This window comes from Columba livia, chromosome 1 (genome assembly GCF_036013475.1).
Source record: "Columba livia isolate bColLiv1 breed racing homer chromosome 1, bColLiv1.pat.W.v2, whole genome shotgun sequence".
Taxonomy (NCBI): Eukaryota; Metazoa; Chordata; class Aves; order Columbiformes; family Columbidae; genus Columba; species Columba livia.
In genome coordinates this window covers 151048495-151073173 of record NC_088602.1, presented here as the reverse complement: position 1 = coordinate 151073173, position 24679 = coordinate 151048495, and the positions used below count along the sequence as shown (strand labels likewise).

The following is a 24679-nucleotide window of genomic DNA, read 5'->3' as shown; positions in this document are numbered from 1 at the left end:
TTCTCTCAAGAGTTATGGAGTCAAGGGAGTCCTTCAATCAGAAGCAAGGCCCGTCTAATCTGAGTTCAAAAATTCCAGGTACCACTAATACAAATATATCAGCTCTGTGATCTGCTTCTCAACCTGCTGAGCAGCTAAGGCTAAAAGATTCTGGGTATAAATCTGTATGTCTGTCTATAAAAATTGGTTATGACAGCATTACCCAAGCAGCACCAATCAATAGTAACAGGGAAAAATATGAAAGGTATAGCAAACTCAGAAGCTAGGAAGAACTCCAGGTAGACTGCTCTGCCTTGCTTACAGAAAGAGAAAATTAGTAAGAATTTTAAAGAACAAAATCAGTAGTCCCCACAAATCATTACTGACTGGTGTCCTTTGCAGTCCTCTGCTTCTGAATTTTGTAGCACAAAATCAGAGAAAAACACAGCACACTTCTCAGAATTAGTGTTCCGACTCACGGAAATTCCATCACCTTTTTGCAGCCTCCCCATACTCACCCTCTGTTTACAAACTGCCCTTTGCTGACGGTATTTGCCTCAATGCAAATATCCATGAAGTCTTCAGTGCGCTATGCAAAAAAAAGATTCAGAAATCAAGCAGTTAACATTTCAAAATGCCACACCCATGATACTGCAATACATTCACAAAATGCCCAGTCCTTTGTTCCACAAAAGGAGGCAGAAGATGTATTTCTGCATTTCATGCTTTTTTCCACTCTTGACTTGAGATTCGGATTATAAATTACAGACAGTAATTTCTCATTGATGACTATTCAACAATAAATACCACAAGAAGTGAAATAATCATTCACACATTTGGCTTCTTGTTACATTTCACACACTTAGTGAAGATAGTAATAGCAAATCACCTGGGGTTTACTTCTGGTTCACAAAGATTTCTTGCATGAATTTAAACAATAGCAAAATGATGCAACATTTGGCCACCAAACGCCACAGTAAGAGAATTTTAAACAATATAAATTGGAACTCGCAGTGTTCTGGATATCATTCCTTTAAACTCCTTACTTAGCTTATTTTTTATTTACAGCCTGCCCTTAAACCAAGTGTACGGTAAAGCTCTTGCTGGGAAAGCAACTTTGATTAAGATGCAGTTCATTTTTCATTTATTTATTTTCACATCTCTGCCCTGGCAAAAGTCCTAGTGCAGATGCAATCAAAATGACAAAAGCAAAAATAAATGCATCTATTAGTATAACTTGTTTTATTCCTTAGCTGTATCTGCAGAGGTTGGCTTGGCACTGTCTGAGCTGCACCTGTATGGCTTTATCAGCTTCTCTTTGACAGGGCAGCCTAGACACAAATCGGAGGTGAGACAGAAATGACAGGAGTGGCTGACAATACTCAGCAGATATGCTCTGGTATCGATTTGAGAGAGCTGTTGGTCAGCTTTGATGGCTACAGGGACAATAGCGTCAAGAGCGGGAGTTAAAAGCAGTTAAAACAGGTAGAAACAAAGAAGTGATATCAAGGTACTTCCCGCTCTAGAAACAGAAAAGTACAACTGCCCCAACATAAACTCATCCATTTCTCTAGGCTGTTCACCAGACCTGAGAACCCTACATCACTTCTTTCTTCAATACTAGTATTAAAGTGCATCTTGAAGGCATAAAGGAGGAGGTAAAAAAAAAAAAAAGGGCATAAGGGATAGTCTGTGGCAATGAGATTTTCAGCTCTTGGCAGGTCTGGTTTTACTTTACATCACTGACTCTAATTCAGTTCAGCAACCAAAACTGTTCTCTTCAAGGGTCATCTAGAAACCACTAAAAAGCCCGAATACCCTGGTAGTCTCTGTCTAGCTTATACCATTACTAGGGCACTAGTGGTCCAAATCATAAACCACTGCTGAAGAAACTAAAATTTATGTGCTACATTCTAAAGACAAAACAGGAAGAAATTTTAAGACTAGATTTGTGGGGGTTTTTTTGGCCTGATCCTACAATGATAACATGTCAATAATATTAACATAAATTTTCAGGTTCTTGAAGACTGAATTCTGAGCAAGAAACACTTTGTGGTAAACTCAGCACCTCCTGTTAATCTGGGTGCAGTCGCAGTGGTTTCCTGCAGCCATGAGAAAAACATGAAGAGCAGCTCACCAGGACAGGATCACTGTGTTAGTTTTCCAGTAACATAAAAGACTGACTTACCTATCCAAATAACTTTCACAGCAATAATATTGTACCAAAACACAGACATAAACCAAAGATAGGTTTTAAAACAGAGACTGAACAGCACTAGTGTGTTGAGAAGGTTATGACAGGAACAGTTCCCTTGCTCTCTTGGTTCTCCTCCTCCACAGTCACCTGCATTCCCTGTCCTTTAACTCAATGTAGTCCATATTCTTTCTCTTGTCCCTGTTCTTTTTAACTCTTTGCTCTGCAAGCCAAAAGAGAGAGAAAAAGCCACAGCTCCAGGCAGACATTGAAGCTCAGCTTCCTTACACCACCAGTTGATAAAACAGAATCAGTCTCACATGGGTCAGGAAGAAAAGGAGTGCCTATTTGGATGCCTTTTCTCCTGGCAATCCTAAAGCTTCTGTTTGGCTAGTGAAACCTTCTCACTACACAAATTCCTCCTGATCCCACTGCATCCCAGTTTTACAGGGGTCTCCAGTGCTTTTACACTGGCTCTGAAACTTGCCCATTCCTGGATTCAGTCATGGGCCCCTCCTTGCATGGAGTAGTGAGTTTTATTTATAGAGACATGAGAATGGGAGTTTAGCAAGAAAGGAAAACTCTGTGGGCCAGCAGAATCTAGAATCCAGTTACACTACGGTCTTACTGTCAGATCAAGCTGCCTGTTCCGAGTTGTGATGGATAGCTCAATGGTGGAGAGTTCCAGTTCTTCCCAGTCCTCTGGGGTTACCTCCTGGGGGATTTCTGTGAATCCAGAAGGGAAGATATCATTAAGTGGAATTTAATTACACAGGTCATAATTTCACTGCTATGAAGCATGAAGCATCAATGCCAGCTGCAAAAATGACTCTGACCCATTGTGACCAGTAGCTTTGTTTCCTTACAATGTCAAAAGCTTAAAAAAGGAAAAGAGACCTTGGGAGTACTGAAGGAAAGAAAAAAAAAAAAAAACAACACACCAACATTCATACAGTAGCATGGAAAACTATCAAGCACATTACATAGCAGCCTTGTGAGTCCTTATGCCGAGGGATTAACAGATCTCCTGGGCTATTATAATATTACAGAAACATTTAGCATTCTAAACACATCAAGTGCTGCCAGCAAAACAACAGGAATCCAATGTTCAGAATTCTGTGGTAATATGTATTTTCTATAGGAGGAAACCCCAGGGTTCAGTTCTCATACACAGGTCACTTAGTTCACGCTTCTGTCTAAATCACCTCTGCTAGACAAGAAGGAACGAGAAGGACTTTGCACCACACCAGACTGTGCAAAATATACGCTCCCCTTCCTTTTTCAGTCTGCCACATGCACTGCCTAGATGACAACCCAACCCAAGAGAGGCTCACAGAGCACACAGAAGAAAATTTATGGTACAGAAGAAAAATTTAATGTACTACAAGAAACTTAAGGCTTCTGCATGGCTCAAGTTTTATTGTTCCATTTAAAGTTACATATGTTGCTCTGTGTCAGCAGCTCCCCATACTCTGAAAAACAAGGGCTGCTCCTCTCTCACCAGCTCACTAAGAAGCCATTCTCCAGGAGAAAGATTTCAAGAAGCTCACCCATAAGAGCCAAGTATCACCTATGGAGGCTTCCATAGCAAAGGCAAACAACTGTGAGCCCAGGGAACACCTTGGGTTCTTCACAAATGCATTTTCATGTACAAGACCACAAGTACTGATAGGACTACTCTGTTCCATTTCTGGCAGATAACACTGTAACTATCTTGACTAAGTCACAGCTATAATAACAACAACAACAAAATGAGAGAACAGAAAAGCAGAAACACCTCCCCTGCTCCAGCCCAATCTATTAGAAGAGAAAAGCCTGACTGTGAGTTTATGCCAAAACACATGCACTTTACCTTTTGGAGGAGGTGAAAAGTATAACCAAAGTCGTCTGCAAAGCCTCTTGTAGAAAGGAGGTCTGGACGGTTTCTCCTCTGGCTCTTCTGGAGGTCTCTCAGTTGGACCCAGATACATGAGAGCAGCTTGACGTTTCTGAGGCCATTCCTTGGATTTACATGGAAAGGAAAGACAGAAGACAAAGGGCCTTTTGTGGAGCACCTACCTGTTTGTTCTGTTTAGTCCTTCAGCCTGTTTATTCTGTGCTCCCAAGTATTCCTTCAGAGCTACTCAGATCCCACCCACTGCCTCAGCCCACCTTATTGTTCTCCAGCCTCCAGATACATACAGGAGATGACATTTTTCCAGCTTTGGAAAAGATAACCCATAGTTCCCAAGTCTATTCATGTACTCCTTCCCCACACAGAAGTGAGGTATTTTCCCCTCTATAAGCAGAGGGAAAATGCATGTTTTCTTTGCTGCTGATGTGTGTCAGGGTGACACAGCAGGTCAAACAGGTCTGTTTAATGGACAATGAATAGCTTACCAGTGAAATCCACTATCACTGTCACTAACTGAGGCTAAGGACTCAACAAAAGTGAGAAGGGGGCTGGAGAGAAGTGAAGAATAGGTTTCTACCTAAAATGCCAGTACACAGCATCATCACCTCAAATTTCCTGGGGACACTGTGAGGGAGGGGTCAGGAATCTTTCATGGACACATTACAATTTAACTCCCCTTTACAGGATCTTCCTATAAAGGAAGCATTGGCACTATCACAGGTAATACGGCTGGACTGCACAATCTGATCTACCATACCAGCTTCTGGGTATTTCCACAACCGTTCGTGAGGCTCTTTATATGTTCAGAGAACAGGAAAAGGCATGTGAATGAAAATGCCTCACATTTCATGCAGGTCAAACTTTAATCTTTCCAGGGTCAAGTTTAAGCAACAGAGACGTTTAAGGTGAGATATAAGCTATTAATCTTCATGTTCATTTTACTACACACGGAAGCTTGATTATCAACATGCATGAGCAGCCTCATTATAGATACTTCTGCCAGAAGAATAAATCAGAATGAAATGTTACCATAAGAAAGACTGCTGAGAAAAGGTGTCAGAGCACTTCAATGGTTATCTCAGGCACCACTAGAGTTCTCCAGTTTCAAAGGTTATTGGCTCCCTCTGGTGATCTTGCAGCAACAGATCCTCAGTAACGATTTTTTTTAAGTATTCTTCCCCGCCTTCAACTCTTCAGAAGTTAAGTCTATCAATTGGTAGGTTTTTAACAAGTCGAGTTTCACTCTCATTTTATATTGCTACTAGAACCCTTCACAGAAACTTACAGATAAATTACACAAAGCAGTCAGCCTTTTCATTTCCCAACTACAAAAACATTTTCCTCACAATTACTCTTTACCTTCAACGTACTGAAAAAGTGAGCTGCTTTGGTTTTCAGAGGCCCAAGGTACCAGTACCTGAAAAAAAAGAACACAGAACTCCTAAGATATCAGTCATCAATACTGGGAGAGGGAGAAATCTTGCATGAAGTCAGAGTGCACAGACTTGTTTGCCACTGAAATAAGCGCTCCCTGACAATCTTTAGCTTTGTGATACTATAAGATAGTTCCTACGTATCACCAGCAGCTTAGCAGTGACATCCTTTTCCTGAGTTACAGATCACCAAAACGCAATATACAATCTTCACTACAGGAAGTGTGACATCTCAGTAGCAGGATTTTACCTAGTTATGTGACACAACTGGGAAAGATATAAAGGTCTGTGGTCTAACAGTTGGTGGGATGCATTTCTGCAATATGCAATAAAGAGTTTGAAGGAAACAAACAATATCAACAGCTTCAGTAAAAAAAGAACAGAGCCAGCAAACATTCATTTGCCCCAAATGATTCTGAGATCAAAATCAATGTTTTACAAAATAAAAATCCCGCCAGCCATGCAGCATTGTACAGAATCTAAAGATACGACTATATTTAGGCAGGCTTCACACACATCTTGATCACTGTCTTCCACCAAAGGCCAACAAAGCACATTAAACACCATCAGCTCAAGAGCACTGCAGATCTAACTATATCATTAACTACTAAGATGTGCAACTGTCACACCACTCCCATCAAGCCATGAAATTGTCTGTAAAATAATAAAACCTCAAAACCACAAAACAGCACCATGTCTTCACCAGGACAGTGCTTAGCAGAGGAACAGTCAGGCAAATTTCTGGAACTGTGGCCTGTGGCTCAACTCCCTTTGTAGTAGCTGTCTTCTTTTCAGTATAGGATCAGTTGTACTGGAATAAACCAAATGTTTGTTTAGCCCAATAACCCATGTCTCACAGGGACCAAAAGTGCATGAAGTTGAAAAGTATAAAAACAGCATAAGCACACATGGTTCTTGTCCCAGGAGCACTCTGAGCACCCACTCATTTGTGGCTGAAGTGCTTTCCAAGCTGGGCACGTTTTCTGTGGATTCAAAAACATTCATGGAAGAGAACAAGGTTTGAGGATGTTCAGGCTGCCCCACGTACAAAAGGTGCTGTCAGGCCTCCAGCACTGAGTCCAAAAGACTTTTATGAAAGGGAACAGCTGCAGGAAGAGATGTGAAGGCTGACACAGGGCAAAAATCAGGGTATGGGCAGGAAGCCCAATAAAAGTACAGAGGGAAGAGAAGTGCAGTTCCTTCACCTTGGGGCTGCAGTTTGGACAGACCCTGTGGCACTGCCTAGGGAGCACCTACACAAGCCACTGAGCATGTCCCTTGCTTCCCAGGGACAAACCCCCTAACCATCTACTCATCTCCCGCATCCCACATCACCTCTCAAACCTATTCAAATACTTGCCAGACAGACTGCAGAGGTCTGCTACCTCTTGCTTTCTGACAAAGACAGCTTATTCACAAACCACATGGTATTTCCTTACAGCTGTGCAGCAGAGGCATATGCCACAATTCCTCCATAACAGTTTGAGAAGTGAACTGCTTTGGCCCTGCTGCTCCTTCTCCAAATAATGCAAGTCATTTGATACACAGACAGCGGCATACTAAACGCGCATTTGGAGAAAGACCAACAATAATTAGCTTAGCATTCAGAGAACAGTCATCAGACAGCACGGCCCATGCCATTTCTGGCAGGAACTGAAGGGCATTTCTACTGCATCTGATGTCCCTTGTTGGAATTGGGTTACAGAGTCTCCGTGCATCTTTTCATTGGCAACTGATGAAAAACAATGGTCAATTACTTTACTCAGACTTTACTCAAGGGAGAGCTTTCCCACTGATACAATCTGAATGAAGTTCCAGAAGTGGGCACCACAAGGCAAACAGAAAGTAAATACTTCAAAGAAAAATTCAGCATCAAACAAGTGTTTATTTCAAGTGATAAAAATGCTGAAACTTCTTCTACTCGCATTTGTGTAGTGCAAGACCAAAAAGAGTGGGTGCCTGTGCCTGTCAAATGCCTACACTCAAAAAAGACTTATTTACAAGACAGGGATATGTCTTTTTACGCAACAGATGCTAAAAAAGGTACAGTTAAAAAAATATTTTCTTACTTGCTAACTTTAACTCCTGCATCTCTGTAAGATCCCCATCTTAAACCAGTCACTGCAAACACAGGCTGTTCCTTCTCTCCCTGTACAGAAAAATAAACATTGTGAAATTGCTTTCTCTGATCTTGTTTCCAACTTTGTCTTCTGCAGCTAGAAAAATATCATTTCTATATAAAAACTGATTTGTGATTAATCCCAAAAGTGAAATTTCACAGAAGAGGTATGATGAGTAGCTAACAGCAACAAAGCTAAGCAGAATTTAGGTGTTATGCATTCCATCTGCTCCCAGAGAGGAACATAAGAGGCGAGGTTTTGAAGAGGTTGATTGACTTTGACTGCACATGCAGCAACAGCCATCTCATTTTGCGGATTTTGTCAGCCAAAAGCAAGGAGTTCTGCATAGTGACACTAAGTTCCCACTGCAGAAATGCCCATTCTGCAACATAACTGAAAAAATAATATTCAAAAGTCATACGGGGCATAGCCAAAGGTTTTCCCATTTCACATTTTTCAGTTTGTAAAAGAAAGCTATTAACTCCACAGTGCATATGAATGCATTAAATCAGCTCAGACAGCTATTGTTATCTCTCACCATTTCTACAGCAATACTGGTGTAAGTTTCGTATTCATCAATACTCTCTGAGCCTCAAAAAAGATGCTCAAGCATTCTAGTGTTTTCTCCAGTTTAGACTATATGATGTCATAGCATACAGTGGAGAAATAGCTGCCACCAGAACTGCTGATATCATAAACCAAAACTCATGACAGCATTACACAGAGGAAAAGCAGTCCATGTAAACAGAACAACATGTAAATAGGAAAGTTTCAGGAATGTTTCGTACCAAATAAGCAGATGTTTTTACCTTGATCTGCAAGACATCAAGTGGAACTGTCTCTCCCTTCAAAATGGCCAACGTAGCATTAGTAATATGTCTGAAAAAGAAGCAGGAAAGACATAAATAAAAACAAACGGGAAGGAAAGAAAAGAGTAAACTTGACACAAGCCCAGGTGTTTGTTTTTTGGTTTTTTTTTGCAGTAAATGCAACAACCCCAGGGTAAGAACTCTGGCAAAGTGCTGCATATCTGTGAAACCAGAAAGCAAACCAGGTGGCTGCAACACATGATAAAGCCAGAGTCCTAACAAACAGCAAAAGACCTGAAAAGCAAGAGGAAGTTCTCAGCCTAAGTTTTTCAGAGATTCCTCCTTCTTCAGCTAACCTGGCAGATCACATGCCAACTCTGTTACTTGCTGTTTCGGTTACTTAACACAGTAAGGACCCAAATCATGGTTTTATTTTATTGGCGGCAAGTAGTACAACCTGGGAGAGAAGGGGATGGTCATGAGACTGGTCTCAGTTCCTGTGTCTGGGACTGAAATGCCTTAGTATGTTAACTTGTTTTGAAGTTCTTAATGAACATAAACCTACCTACCAGCAGTGCTCATGTGATTTTGGTCTCCATTAAGTCACGGACAGTAGCTAAGGCACTTTCTCATTTTGAGTGATAAAGCATGGCACTAAAGATTTTGCAGCCAAAGCGTTTGAGTTCATAAAGAAGTCTACATTCAGACCTTGAGGCATATATTTCATTAAAATCCCCTTCTTGTTTTCAAAGTTGGGTAAAATCTAAATTTGACATCGTGCACATTTCCAGTGTCTCAGCTGGATAAAAGGAAAGAAAAACCAACCAACCAAAAAACAACCACAATACCAAATGTAGTTTTCAAATCCAGTCCAATATTCACGTGAGTCAGCAGGAAAAACTGCCTTCGGCTTCATCAGGGTTATAACACTGAGACAGAGAAGGAAACTGTTCTTCCCTTGGCCCTTCTTTTCTCCTATCTCTTATGTTTGTGTAAGACCTCTACAATTCCTACACTCCAAAGGTGAGACAGTGCTGAAGGAACCAAAGCCCAAATATTGCTTTTTAAAATATCACTTCTGCACTTCTGAAGTCAGGTTCTGTTACCAGTTTGGGTTCTTAACCAGTCTATGGACCAAATTCCTTTCAACTTCACTCATATGCTGCAGTCTCACTTGCACAGTTCATTACCTTGGGACAAGAAGATCACTCATTTCAAACAGCTTCTTTAGAACCCAAACATAAATTATTATTTTAATCTTAGCTGCTGATTACAGCCTTGTCCATCTTGCCGAGCTCAAAGCACTCTGGTGGTTTTAATGAAGGATGTTATGCCAGTTGGCTCGTGGGTTTTATGTATGATGGATACCAGCAAGGGTTCCGCAAAGAAGAATATTAATGAGTTACTGGGAGAACCAGAGTGAACAGATTTCAGGAGCGAGGAGAAATATTTTCATCAGCATAGGAGAAGAAGGGAAAAATGTAAAAGATATGAAGTGTGGGGAAAAGAAAGGTTAGTTGACTAGCCTTTTTACTTTTGAGGTGGACAAAACCTCACAACAAACTGAAATGCAGACTGGATCATACCCAGGATGCTGACAGATAAGATTCAGGTTGTTGGAGAGTCCCATCACAGGAATGAGCAAGAAACCCTGGAAAAGTCAGTAATGGGATCCAACCTTTCCCATAAAGATATTCTTGTACGCTTTACTTTGCAGGTGCTAACCAGGTTATATGTGGACTAGTTTCTAGAATTCTTAAACTGGAGAAGGGACAGATATGTTTGTCATATCCTTAGTATATGTTGTCATATCCTTTTTGGCTATTCCTAAGAGGCTTGATCCTTCTAATTCATTTTTTTTTTTTAACTCTGAACATCACACCATCACAATTAGCCACAGCAAATTATTTCACAGAATCACAGAATGTTAGGGGTTGGAAGGGACCTCAAAAGATCATCTCGTCCAATCCCCCTGCCTGAGCAGGAACACCTAGATGAGGTTACACAGGAATGTGTCCAGGCAGGTTTTGAATGTCTCCAGGAGACTCCACAACCTCCCTGGGCAGCCTGTTCCAGTGTTCTGGCACTTTCACTGTGAAGAAGTTTCTTCTCAAATTTAAGTGGAACCTCTTGTGTTCCAGTTTGGACCCACTGCCCCTTGTCCTATCATCGGTTGTCACCGAGAAGAGCCTGGCTCCATCCTCATGACACTCACCCTTTACACATTAAAGAGGTCACCCCTCAGTCTCCTCGAAACTAAAGAGACCCAGCTCCCTCAGCCTTTCCTCACAAGGGAGATGCTCCACTCATTTTACATTCTAATAATACATGCATTTCCTTCTTTCAATTTATAGTCAGTTTTGGGGAGTCATTAACTCAGGCAAGTCCATCAAGCTCTGCACAGAGACTGCCAACTTCTGTGTAACACAGAAGAAAAAGAAAAGTATCAAGCTACTGAGAAGCACTGCTTCTTAAAAAGAAGCCAAAAAAAGCCTCATTTCAGAAACATATAATACTTACTGGACTTGGTTCGTGCTCTCAGGGTAGAGCGTGTGGCTCAGAGTGCAGGTCTTTCCAAGAGGTATGAATCCTATAGGAATCTTACTGAAGGCAGCCTGGACACATAAGGAGAGTAAATTAACATTTGCATCAGCTGAACAAAGCTTCCTGTGTGGAGATCACAGCTGTGCCTGCTATCACCCCTTTGGCACTGAGCAGCCAGGCTCTTCCTTAAATGAGGCAGTAATACATAATGACTCAGAACATGGCATCCGAATCTGTGAATCCACCACTGCCAACAGGGTACAAAGGAGCTCTCTGTAATCATTAAGAGCGTTGTTACATGCAGGTTGGCAGCCACGTCCTAACTAATGCAGGGATTCTGTCAGCAATCTGCCATCTTCCTCAATAGTGACAGTGGCATCACAGGCTCTGAATCTCATTTACCATTGCAGAAATCCCCCTCTGACAGAGTAACCTTGCATGGCAAAGAGATTTTCTCAGTTAAGGAAAGGAAATTAATTGATTCCTCTGGCATCCAAATCATGAAGCAGCAAAACGTCCAATTTTTGGAAGTCATTGACCATGTTATTTTTCTGTACCACAGTTTAGCAAAAGGGCTTGCTGAAGGAGCAAGTTATTACACTGCACCTCATAATAAGCTGTGCTTCTTGAAGTGTGTCAGCAAATCAATGTAAACGACCGTATATCACAATGTACCATCTCCCTCCTGGGCACTGCTGCCAGAAGCACCGTGACACTGCAAATCTGCACCAAGTAATACCCCTCTTGTTTCATTCCCGCTCGCTCTCCCTCGCTGTCTCTGTGTCACCTGCAAGTCTTAACACATCTCAAACACCCTTCTCCCCTTTTCTTCAAGATTGTTTTACAGCATGCAGATGACAGGCTGTTTGCAGCTCGTGCCCTGCTCCCTGGCTGCCAGGAACAGCCTTTCTGGAATACCTTGCACGGGCTCATCTTATCCGGGCAACAGTGGTGTGACATACTCCAGTAAAAAGGGAAGCAGAGCACAGACTGAAGGGGCTGAACTGCAGATCTCTACTCCTAAGACAGAGTTACATGAAGGACAAGAAGAATCCCCTAGCCAAAGGCACATAGTGACACACTGGCAATACTACAATGCAGTATTCCACCCAAAATAGTACCAAATGCAGAATTTTCTATGCTACTGCAAATCAACCTAAGCTACATCAAGATAATGAATCAAAAAACAGAGAAGAAAAACTAGGCAGTAAAGCCTCTAAAACTTTTCTTCTAGTATCTTTAGATTACAGAGGTCTCAGAGGCGAACTTATTATTATATTAATATACTAATATTAAATCTAAAAAACTGATGTCTCAGAATTGATACAGCCAGTGCCGCTTTAAAAATACTAGCTTGGTTGCAGAGTTTCTCTTGTCACATTCAGACAAAGCAACCGCCTAAACAGATACAATTCTAGCTGCCAAGGATATCATCATAATCTTGTCTGGATCATTTAATTGAGTTTTTTCCAGCTCCTGCCAGAAGGTTTTGGGAACAATGATTCCCTCCTTTCTTCAATAACACTGTCCTCCCTCTTTAAAAAGAAAAATCTCTCTCATTTACACTTGGAGCGATCCACCTTGAGAGGTTAAAATTTGCTTCCTGCAGCCACCTGCATAGGTAGATATTCACTGCTCGAAAAGACTGCAAAGTAATCATAAAGCAGTAGGAGCATGGCCATAGCTGAATTCAGTTTCAAGCCTGTACAAACACAAGAAAAACATGTACTTTTGCCCAATGCTTCTGCCAAACAAAGCAGCGCACACAGCTGGTCCATGGGTCTTTGAAAGTTGTGCATTTGGCTTCTCCACAGTCCCTGCTCTGATGCTGGAAACTTCCCAAAGCCATGGCGCGGGAGCCATCGCACTCTCTGAGAAAGGGAACGAAGAACGACTGGTAGAATTGCAGGACACCAGCGTGGAGGACTTATTACGCAGCAAGCTGGCTCCAGATTAGTAAGCAACATATCTGCAGAAGACAGCTGGGGCCAAGGGATCACAGCGGATGCGCAAGACACTCCCTCTAAGAAATAAACAACATTTTAAAAATGACACTTCCTCACCTCATCTGCTCTGCGGAGAAGTCCAGTTATGACCTGAAAAACAGGGAAAACGCTCAGCTCTGAGAATTTTCGTTTTTAGTTACAGTAGAAAGCTACAAAGTTCATACCCACATCTACTCTTTGGAAAAGATTTACGGAGCAGCCACTCTTTTATGGAAGGTGCTACAGTTATTTACATTGGAAAGGAGGTATGTACAGTGTGCAAACCTGGTGGAAATAGCAAGGTTATGAGTACACATGAGTATATGCTGGCACCACAACCAATGCCAGTGTAAATGTTTTAACATTATGCTTTGCATAATGTACAGATGGCACTGGTCAGTGTGCAATTAAAATAATCAATTCTAAGGCCAGAGGAGAAAATATGTATTCTGACTGCTTTTTCTTAAGGTCATTGCATTTCATTTAGCCATTGCCTTATGAAGCCAGTAGTTAGCATTCTGGGAATGCCTTAATAAAATGCAGCCTTCCTTGAAAAATAAAGTATCCCCCAGTTCTGCTGGTAGTTTGCTCCTGTCATTAATCATCTTGACAACAGGCATTTATTAAATACATACCACACTTTGTTATTACTCCCACGTAATTTTTAAATTATTTGATTCCCACTTAGCAAAACATGAATTCCTCTTGGGGAGTACAGATAGGAAAGAACTTCGAAAATGAAACCATTACAGCTATATTACACAGAAAGAAAAAGTTAGAATCACGTCTCTCCAAATGATTTTCTCATTCCAGAATAAAATTCTGGAAGCTACTTATGTCATCCACTCTTTCTGCCCCCACTTCCATCATCATTTTTAGACTAACAACAACTAGCTGAGTTTTCTTATCCCCAGAAGATTAAATATTGACTGAAAACACAGAAAATAAAATGGACAAATGTCTAGCTAATAGTTGTTATGATGATGCTACATTACACAGACTCAATCTTCTCACTCTCAGCATGACTATGATTCTCAACAAACCAGGACAAAGCTCCTGCAGTACCTCTTGTACTGTGCCATCTCCTCCCGCAATAATGATCAGATCTGTGTTTTCCATCATTTCCAGCAGCTTTTTCGCTTGTCCCTCATAATCAGTCTGAAGAAACAGAAAACCAAACACGAGAACTCGAGTGACTATTTCTAGGATTTCTCTTCTATAGTAAAAAAAAAATAATCATCTGTCCATTTGCTAAACAGTTATTCTCATATAGGCACACAGTGCTGTATATTACTTACGTTCACTGAAATTTCTTCAACTCATAAAACAAGCCTGCTGCCAAATACAGTATGTGCAAACACACAAAAAGCTAATATCAGAGCAAATCTTATTCAGTAGATCTAGAGTATCACAGCAATAATCATATTTCCAGGTAGCTTTACACTGGAACAAAACCACAAGCAAACCATGCACTCGCAGAAAAAGTCCCAATGTGCTTAGCAGCCAAAGTGCCCAAGTGCGTCTCCTGAAACACAAAATCAGGTACATAAAAGGCTACTGCCCAAGAGCAAGCTGCTGACAACGGGTTTAGCAGTGAAGAGTACACTGACTTTCTAAACAAGCAACACTGTTTTCTGAAAAATTAGTATCTTTTACAAGACAGGGGATAGATTTTTTTAAGATGAGCCTATCGCAAAAGGACAAGGGGTAATGGTTCTAAACTAAAAGATGGGAAATTCAGGCTAGACATGAGGAACAAATTTTTTTTACAATGCGGGTGGTTAAACACTGTCCCAGGTTGCCCAGAGAGGTGGTAGATGTCCCATCCCTGGGGACATTCAAGGCCGGGCTGGACGGGGCTCTGAGCAACCTGATGTATTTGAAGATGTCCCTGCTCATGGCAGGGGGTTGCACTAGATGACCTTTGAAGGTCCCTTGCAACCCAAACTATTCTGTGATTCTACAAGGACATCTCAGCCTCAGTTACTGGCCCAACCCTTTTTTCCTAACTTGGCTGGTCTGAAGCTACGAATTGTCAGTTCTAAGTATTGCAAAATTTTTTATTCCTTAGGCTGAGCCTATGTATTTTCAATGATCAGAAAAAAAGCATTCATAAAAATAACATTTTAACACTAAATCTAGTGAAAAAGATTCCAAGACAGAAAGATACATGTCAGAGTACTTCACTGCTAGGAGACAGTGACTATTAAACAATCCACGTATCACAACCACAAAAACCTGCAAAAAAACCCAGAATCCCTTCATGTTTACTTGTTCTTCTCTTTCCAAAGAAACCTCTCTGCTAATTCACACCATTTAGAAGACAGTGTTCCGCTTTCACGATGGGTATGTTATTCGAGGATACACTGAGATATTTTCAGTGTAAAAGGTTATTTTTAATTAATCTGAACAGTTCCACCACATGTCAAAGTTCCTCCCTTCTGAATTCTGCAAGTTCAGTCAGAATTGACGATTTCAACAGCAATGGGCATGCACCACTAAGCAGCACTCAAATATTTAGAGAATTTTCTCTCAAACATGAATTATACAAGGGCTGCTTTAGACACAGGGAAACACATGTACTGCTTTAGCTGAAAATTAAAAACTCACTATATAGCTTGTAAATTAACTGTGAATTAAAAAGAAGATTAAATACTAGCTTAATATCTCAGTATTTATTTCTTTCCATGAGACGTCTACAGGACAACTGAGAATTTCAAACGCATCCAGAATTTAATTTCAGTTTTTCAACAGGAGAAAGCAGAGCAGACAATATATCTATATTAACAGAACCTATCAGTTCTTACCTTAACAATAGTTACATCCAAGCCAGATAAATGCAAAATTGGAGCAGCATTCTTCTCAAAAAGGTTCCTGGCTTTGCTAGAAATAATGAAGTAAAAACCATTTCATTAGTCTGGTGGCTGAAATAATTTAAAAGGAGAGAAACAAATGAATAGCAAGAAAAAGTCTACTTAAAAATGAGCATATAATCTATACAATCAGTCACTCAACCTGCCAGCCAGGAAAGATGAGATTTCATTTGGTTCAAATTTATTACATTTCTAGACTCATATCTCAGATGTCAGTTGTTTGTTGCAGTTCTAATAAATGCAGAAGAGGTTATCTAGCTTTCTCCAAAATAATAAAAAAATGCAACACACAAACAAAAAGTTATTTGAAAATTAATGACTTACAGAGCACTAGGCATTAAGACCACAAAGAAAGCCTGTTTATGCTTCCAGAAACATTAAAAAATATATATTTACTGTTATATATTATTAAATAAGTTTAGAAGGAAAATTTTAGCTGACCTTCTTTTCTTATAGGACTGATGCATTTTCTGCTTGTAACTGCATAATAAACTAATTGCGCCATTAACTAAAAATTGCTTACAACAAGTAGAAAGATGAAACTATAAGTCAGAGACTTCATTTATTAACACTGCATTTTCCAGTCATGGGTGTTCTGAACAAAAGCACCTAAGTCCAAGCACTTCCATGTCACATATATTATTCCTTTCGTATTGTTACTAACACTCCCTGCCCCTCCCCATTAGCTGATCAGCAGAAATAGACAAACATCATACCCAAGATTACTGGTTTTCTGCTAATGAACACGCAAAAATAGCAGCCGAACTCTTCCAGGAGTCTTGCTCTGAGCCCATATTTAGCCTCTCAGTTCATGGGCACATCCCTTTCAAGGGCAGGTTCCCACAGAAGTACGATCACTGCTGTCTTACTTCAAACCTTGAAGCAATCAAGGTCATCTCTTATTTCTATAGCTTTTGAGGGCAGAAATGCATCACATACAAAAGTTCAGAAGGAATTCCACATACGAAGGGATGACAAAGACCGAAACACAGGATAAAATAAAAATTTAAAATATACACCTTTAGAAATAATTCTTTCAACTCAAGGACCTAGTTCTATTTCTCAGCCCAGTATTTTTGGTGAAATAAAATTTGGCATAGCTACATAGCACCAGCTTGGCATCAGAGGGAGGCAAAAATGAGCTCAAAAGCCTGGCTGGCTTTATAGTGGATGTCAGAGCAAAAATACAGAAAGAGTGCCTCACATATGAGTGTAGAGAAGGGGGAATTTTACCCTTTGCAAGCTGCTGGGTTGAGGAATACTGTTGCTTTCTTCAGTGGCATACTGGAAGGGATCAGCTCATCGCCAAAAGCCTAAGTGAGAGAAAAAGAGCAGAATTCAGTTAATCTTTAAAGCACATTGGTAAAACAGTTCAAAATAATGCATCTCTACAAATGCCAATGGGCCTTCAAGCCTCCCGACATTCAAATGACTTCCATCTTCAGCCATTTTACAGGTCTGCTATCCAAAGACCTGCACTCTTAGCAACAGCTCACGCCACTGTCACAAGTACTCTTTAGCTCATTTTTACAATTCCACCGCTATTTCATTTTTGCCAAGCTCTGGTTTTCTGCCATGGGCAGAGATCCAAGGAGCTATCATTGACTCCAAGGTTACTTGATTTTCCTTCCTTATGTAACTCTCATACACCTGCCTGCCACCTTCTTTCTGCATCTTTTTCTGCTTCTGTACTTCATTTTTTTTATATCTTCTGCTCATTTTTTTATTGTCTGTGCTTTGGTTTTTCAAGATATAAAAGATAATTTCCCTGACCTATAAGCACGCTCACTGTTTCTCAAGACATTTTTTCTCCCTAATGTCTCCATATAAAAAAAATCACTGAATCCCTCTTCAACTTTTGATCCAATTCTGAATAGATGCCTTCATTTTAAATTATTCAAGAGTTACTCCATACAGCCTTTTGTAACTTTTAGCCATTTGTACCTATTTCCATAGCTTTTCAGCACAGGAGAGGCAAGAAAAGGCAAAGCTTCCACACATGTTACTTCCCACTCCGTAAACCTTTTTGAGGTCACCTAAAGGCATCCTCACTACCACATCAAATCAAGCTGGTTCTGAGTACAAAGATGACAACGTATTCGGCAGTACCATGCAGAAGCCCCAGAAATAAAGGAGGAACAAAAGACACTGGACTGAACATAAGACAGAGTCAAGTGTCCTTGTTTTTTTCTCCTCTTTATCTTGAAAATTAATCCACCTAGCAGGATTTTTTATATTGGAGAAGGTGGACACTGTACACAAAGCACAGTAGATTTTTAGTGATCGTTAGGTGTTTAAATTCATAATTAATTCCACTTGCCAACTTGGCTCGGGAAAGCTCAATCAAAAGAAGCGTGCAGCTGCCTATGTTGCTTAAAACATTCACATTTCTTCTTCAAGAAAGGAAAAGGATGAGAGGAGTCGCTGAGACTAAAGGAATCTTCAAAGAAAGGGAAACAAATCAATAGAACTTAAGCTTTACTCAAAAATCAGCTGGAAAACAGACCAACTTATCACAATTGTTGGGCAGGAGGTGGAAAATATAAGGGACCTCTAGCATGTTACAGCTGTTAGAAACAATTAATTAATTGCTTGGGGGGCACAATGTGATGTATTTGCTTGCTCTAAACAACCTAACAAGGCTCACAAAGAATTTATGAGTAATGACATAATCATTTCTTTATGTAACTTACTTAGACATCTACGTTACACACAGCGGCATTTCTAAAGCAAACACTGATTTTTAAGACAGGAAATAAAAAAATAACAACGCGACATTCTATAAGGCTTTTTTTTCAGAGCATGACGTAAGGAAAGACAAGTTAAAGCCAGACATTAGCAACGATAGTTAAATATATATATAAATGTATAATTAGGCAAGTCAATACCTTTTCCAATTCCTTACCAAATGCACACTTCCAGGAATTGCATTTCTGGACTTCAAAGATGATAATCACTATTTTGCAACTATGAAAAACCCTTTACACAAAGGCTTTATAATGCTTTGGGAATACTAACACAGAAACTACATTCCTTTACAGGAAACTATCCCTGCTTCAAAGAATGGATTGTTTGCCAGCTAAACAGGACCTCTGTAACACATGCCTGGAGGTCAGTAACAAGGTCAGTCAGTGGGCCCACAATTGCAAAGGCAGCCCACCATGAGCTGACACTGGCTTATTCCAGAGAAGAAGGTGTAAAAGGTTTAAAATGGGATAAATTGGTTCTTCTTTACAGAATCTTTCTGTGATTATTTGCCACCCTGAGGCTGCCATCATAAATTGATATTTAAATCCAGACGCGCATGGTGGAATCTTTGCATGAAATATTGCTGTAGCACATATTCTGGCAGGAAGGTGGGCGCCTCACCAATTTGGTATTGTAACAGGGTTAAAAGCATAAAAATTTGATGTAAAAATAATAGGGAACCCCCCCCACACTTCACTCAGGCTACACTTTTTCTTGGGTGAGTTTGCCTCTATTTTTTCCGCAATACGTCTGCAGCACTATAAACGCAAATAGCATTTTTCAAACAATTACAGATTGTTGTTATTCTGAAGAACGTATCAGCCTGCTTACTGCTGTATTGCTGTGTGTTTTCATGCGGTATTTGGCACTGACACATCAGTGAGAATGGAAATTAAAGCAAGAACTGATTACTAGGCTTTCTGGTTCATTCCCTTCTAGCACAGGAGTCTTCTGCAAGACATTTTCCCAGGTTTTAACCACTGAAATTGTAGGAAGTTCTATTGATGGTGCTTTTGCATTTTCATTTACAAGAATAAGCCATTATGGAATAGATCCTATCACTTAATGACTGTAATGAAGAGACAGGAAAGTCAGAATTTCCACAACAGAACTATCTTCTTGTACTAGTCCTTCTTTAGCAGTTACACCTTTTTGACAGCATACAAACTTAGGTCTTCTAACTTCATAATATAATTTCACCAGTGCTTTCTTTTAAAAATGTTTAATTTGGTCAGCATGCTTCAAACACTGAGGCACTAAGTGCTATTTTTTGTGATACAAAAAACTACCACTTTGATATTTTCCAATGAACATGAATATTGAAAACATAAAAATCAAGAACTGACACTATGAGTTGGAAATGCATTTGACTCTGAAACTATAAGAATGATTTATGAAAGTCATATTTTCAGGGAAAGATTTTTCTTATTCTTTCATGACGCAGCTCTGTTACATCTATTCTGGCATGAAGTCCCATTGCCCATATCAAGTTGCTGTGAATATCTTTCCTTCAACAGCAGGCAGGCTAAAATTTGGGTTATTTAGGTGCACGACAGAGGCAGGGCAATCTCAAGGAAAGCTGTTTAATGAGAAAAATAATTTTCACCATTGTTCTTAGGCCTCAGTATGTAACAATGATGGCTGAAGTGTTACACCCTGCAAAATCTCTAAGATCTGGCATGAAGAAGCAGGCTTAGAATAAACTTCATTTGTGAGAGGTAGAAAGGCTCTTAAAATCCTACACCACACCTTCAAGGTAATCAGAGCCAATAAGCAGTACCTACCTGGGCAGGGATGTCATCCACAGGCAGCCGCACTTGTGCCCCTGACAGACTGCTTATTAAGGACAAGATTTCTTTAAGGGAATCCTATAGTATGGGAATTTGTTCATTGCTGGTTGCCCAGGGAGGGCACAAACTACAAAATGCAGTAGTCAGCATACTCAGAGAATAACACACTCTCTCTCCCCAAATACCAGCAAACAGGTTGTCTCCTTTAAGTTCACAGGACACGGGTCTCAAAAGCGCTTGATAAAGAAACTCGGGATGGAATAGACAAGCACCAGGTCTCTCCAGCTGAGCACTCACATGCAGCGGATCTCATTGCTTCTGCCCAAACTACACCCATTGTGGTGGGTCTGCAGTTTCAGTCTTATCAACAAACCATCTTCTCACCAGAACTTTACAGACACGGAGTAATTGCACCTGCAGAGATGGAGGTCTGGGTAGCTATGGCAGTAACTAAGATTACCCCAAGGGTAACACCGCACCACCCATCACAACAGCAGGGTCAGGGCACAGAAGGTACCATCCCCCCCGGCTGCAGGCTGGAGGCCTCGGCCACCCTTTGGCACTTTAGCAAAAGAACACGGATGGCACCATTATAAGGCTCATCACGTAGGGAAGGCCCACTGGGAGAATCTCAGGGGCCCTGCACAACCAAGATAAGAGGCAGATTTTAATCTAAGTTTATCACTTTAAATGGTATTACCTGGGCTTCTTGGCAAGCAGCTCTTCGTAGCAGGTTATCACTATTAGGTAAGACAGAAAAGAGAGTGGACATTAGGTAGCGTAAGTTTAAAACAATTTGCTCATTTTTAACACGTAGGTACATGCCCTTTTTATACACACATTGACAACACTAAAATTAAAAAACACATGTTAAGACCTATTTAACACATTTTAAGGATGAAACACACCCATTTAAGCGCACATGCATTATTTTTTCCCCCATGTGCACACAAACCCCCCTTCTATAGTAATGCAAAGTAGAAAACAAAGACCAGGATACCAAGTGTGCTGAGATTACATAAGCTACGAGACTCTGTATAACTGTGTTTTATTTTTGAATTGGTACCTAACTGTACTCCAGATCTAAAGTGTGTATTTTTCCAATCTTAATACTGCCTGAAGGTAATTACCATTCTGGCAGTATAGAACGGATTTAGAGTAGACTCAGGTGTAACTTACTTGAACTGAAATCTTTGCTCATTATACTTGTCAGGTCCCCACTCCATCAGTTTGTAAGCTGAACACAAGTTAATGCAGCACCTACCACACACCCAGGTCTGAGCCTGACCTAAAGCACTAACTCAGAGAGGTGAAAATCACTCAACTCACCCAAACGAACTTTAAAAACAAAGAAATATCAGTCACTGAGTCATTTCAGAAATAAATTCCAGACTAATCCTTGTACTTGTCATTGGTGACAGACAGCATTAGTAAGGTGGCAAGAAGCACACAGTTGGCAAGCAAACCAGGGACAGAACTACTGAGTGAGGAACAAAATTCCATTCTTCCCCAGACCAAAAAATGCCCTATTGCCATTGCAGACAAACGAGGGAGTCCTGTGCTGCAGTGCCCAAAGCCTCACCTGTCCTCTAGATTCCAGACACTCGTCCTGTTTGCTAAAACCAAAGAGCTCCTTCAGCTTGCCCTTGCCAACACCTGGCAAGACAGTATATTATTGTCTCAAAAGCATCAAGTACAAAGAAATCCAATTATAGTCAGCATAGCAAAACAAATACACTACACCAATTAAATGGATTCAAGGCCAACCATGAAAAACAAGTGACTAAGAAAACAGCACAGTCCTGCCACAAAGTGGGGCTCATCAGGCCAAATCCTGTAATGGAAATGGCAGAAGGCAAGGCCTTGGTCAGACCTCTGGACTCAAACACCAGTGCAATCTATTCAATTCCATGAGTGTACGGTATTTATCTGTCATTAGAGCTACATAAGCTGCTCTTTCTGGCGTCATCAAAAGATGCTGCACTGCCATAAAAGAAGAAACAGGGTGACTTCAGGTGAGATAGGTAGTTGGGTTCTGAGAAAACTCTACAGCAAAAAAAGCCATAGAATTATTCCTGGTAATAAACAGACAAATGAAGAATGCAAGCATGGAAAAAGAAAATACGTGAATAACACCTCACCAGGATAACAAGTAACTGGAACGTCTGAAAAAACTTCCTCACAGGCATGCATTTAACTGTCAGGTTTGCTCCTTAAAACCACAGGAATAAGTCATTTGTATTAAGCACCTGAAATATTACTTAGAGGAGCAACATGCTTATTTTTGATTGCAGTAACATAATGAAAGTGCACTAGCTAAAATAACCACCTCTGAAAAGGTTTGTATTCCAAGCTAAATAACATTGTCACAGCTACATCCAGTTCAATCAAGATAGCATGACAGGCTAAGTCCACACTGTGCTGCTAGGGGCACGAGCCCTCACACAGGGACCTTTTTCTTTCCCCCTCTGTGACTATGTGTGGTCACTGCAAACACAAAGCTATTGCTATTTCAATACGTAAAATGGAAATATGATGGCATATCAAGAAAACACCACTATCAAAGGGTGGTTGCACAGTTGATATATTTGCAAATGGCTGTCCTAACCTTATTAGCAAATTCTAGTCAAAGCCACGTTATCTGTCTACTTCACAGTGATGTTATTTTGTTCAGAAGTCAAGCTGTGTCACATTCTTGGCCACTATGTTTTCCTGTTGCCCACAACCTTATGCTGCAGTGACAATCGCCTTTAAAATCCAGTCCAGCACAACTTTAAAAATGCAAGCAAAAGATACTGCGCCCTCTGTCCCAGCCTGCAAAGATCCTCTCAACAGCTGTCAAGGATGCAAGTTTGATTCAGCTCAACAGAGTCTTAACTGTAAAAATTAGGCTTGACAGTTTAGATGTCAACATTTAAGTTTATTTTCTCCAACATCAAAGCACTTACAGAAACAGTCTGCTCTGACACATTTTGGTGTCAAAGGAAAGGTTTAAGCTCTGAGACCAGAAGAACCATTTCCTGTCCAGTAATTTACAGGTGATTTGTCTCACCTCTCCAGTAGCACAGCATCCACAATCCCACACCAGCCCAGCCATACTCATAGGATTCCCACTGATTCAACCAGGAGATATATTTCAAAGTCACCTCAGTTGGCTTAAAGATGTCCCAAGTTTGGCTTAAAGATGACAGGCAACAGAAAAATCATTATTTCTTCAAAATGTTCCATCAACAGTTAAGTATCTTCACACTTAAGAAAAAACAGCACAAGTGCCGCACAGGGGTGTAGCTGTGAGAAGAGCAGTCCTCCTTCTGTATCACAGCTCTTGCCTTTACTCATGTCATATGGCCCACCTAAAGTACAAGTGGGTGTGGAAGTCCTCTGCAGGTCATACCAATTAATACATATAGCTAGAAAAATGTTAAAAATAGCAAAAAGGTAACATCTTAAAGACTTCTGTCTTGGTACGTATTAGATTGTCAAAATACAACCGCAGAGTAGCTCCCAGAAAGTAAGAGATATTAATAATAAACATAAGATTTTGTTGTTTTTTTGTACTTTGTTAATTAGTATTAGGTGGGAACAAAGCCTTTTCAACGGCACTTGAACATGAGCCAGTGGAGGCTGAGGGAAATTGCTGCACTGCCTTAAAGAACACACAGAGATTTCTTCTGACTTGCACCATATCCACAGCAACCTAAAAATCAATTTCTACTTTATGTTTCCCCTAAGGGCTTATAGGTACAACTCCAGCCTTAGAGCAAAACAGACGTGCAGTATTGCATCTGCTGCCCAAACCAGGGCTGCCTTCCCACTGTGAGAATTAAGCATCACACAGTTTACAACTGGGCCAACTTGCTTAAGCAGTAAAAAATTGGGAGACAGAGAAGAACAAGCAGCGGCAGTGGGGTACGGAGGGAAGAGGATGTCCTGAGCTGAACCCGCAGACCAAACTTTGGTTCAACAAAGGTTATCAGTCAATCCTGCAAGGCCACTGCAGTGCAGACTCTTCAGAGAAAGGAGCAGGCTTACGCAAAAGCAAGGAACCGAAGCAGAAAAAGAAGAGCAACTGGCCAGAGGTCCCCATTCACCAGCTGTGCCAGAGCACACCAGGCTATGAGAGCAGAACATCCATATGTCCCATCTGAATGGGGGCTGTCCTGCTTCACCTGCAACTGCCCCAGCGCAGGACTGGTGGCTGCTGCTCCTGTCCTGAGTGTTTTCAGCCATAACAGGGAATTAACAGTCCTTAATTAACAAGGAATTAATATATATGAGCACACGGATGTGTTCCTCCAGCTGGGGCTGCA

At 40.7% G+C, this 24679-nt stretch overlaps 1 protein-coding gene across 2 annotated transcripts in view; it reads right to left on the bottom strand.

Annotated features, from left to right (window-relative positions):
- AGK (acylglycerol kinase) overlaps positions 1–24679 on the bottom strand; it is a 38443-nt gene that overhangs the window by 6288 nt on the left and 7476 nt on the right. For both annotated transcript variants that reach the window (XM_005513851.3, XM_065038769.1), the window contains exons 2-13: positions 21070–21109; positions 17065–17144; positions 15766–15841; positions 14024–14116; positions 13037–13069; positions 10950–11044; positions 8430–8499; positions 7570–7649; positions 5427–5484; positions 4026–4173; positions 2802–2899; positions 498–568 (exon numbers count right to left, since the gene is read on the bottom strand). In XM_005513851.3, coding sequence (XP_005513908.1) covers positions 498–568; positions 2802–2899; positions 4026–4173; positions 5427–5484; positions 7570–7649; positions 8430–8499; positions 10950–11044; positions 13037–13069; positions 14024–14116; positions 15766–15841; positions 17065–17144; positions 21070–21109 — 942 coding nt within the window. The remainder of the gene's footprint in view (positions 1–497; positions 569–2801; positions 2900–4025; positions 4174–5426; positions 5485–7569; positions 7650–8429; positions 8500–10949; positions 11045–13036; positions 13070–14023; positions 14117–15765; positions 15842–17064; positions 17145–21069; positions 21110–24679) is intronic.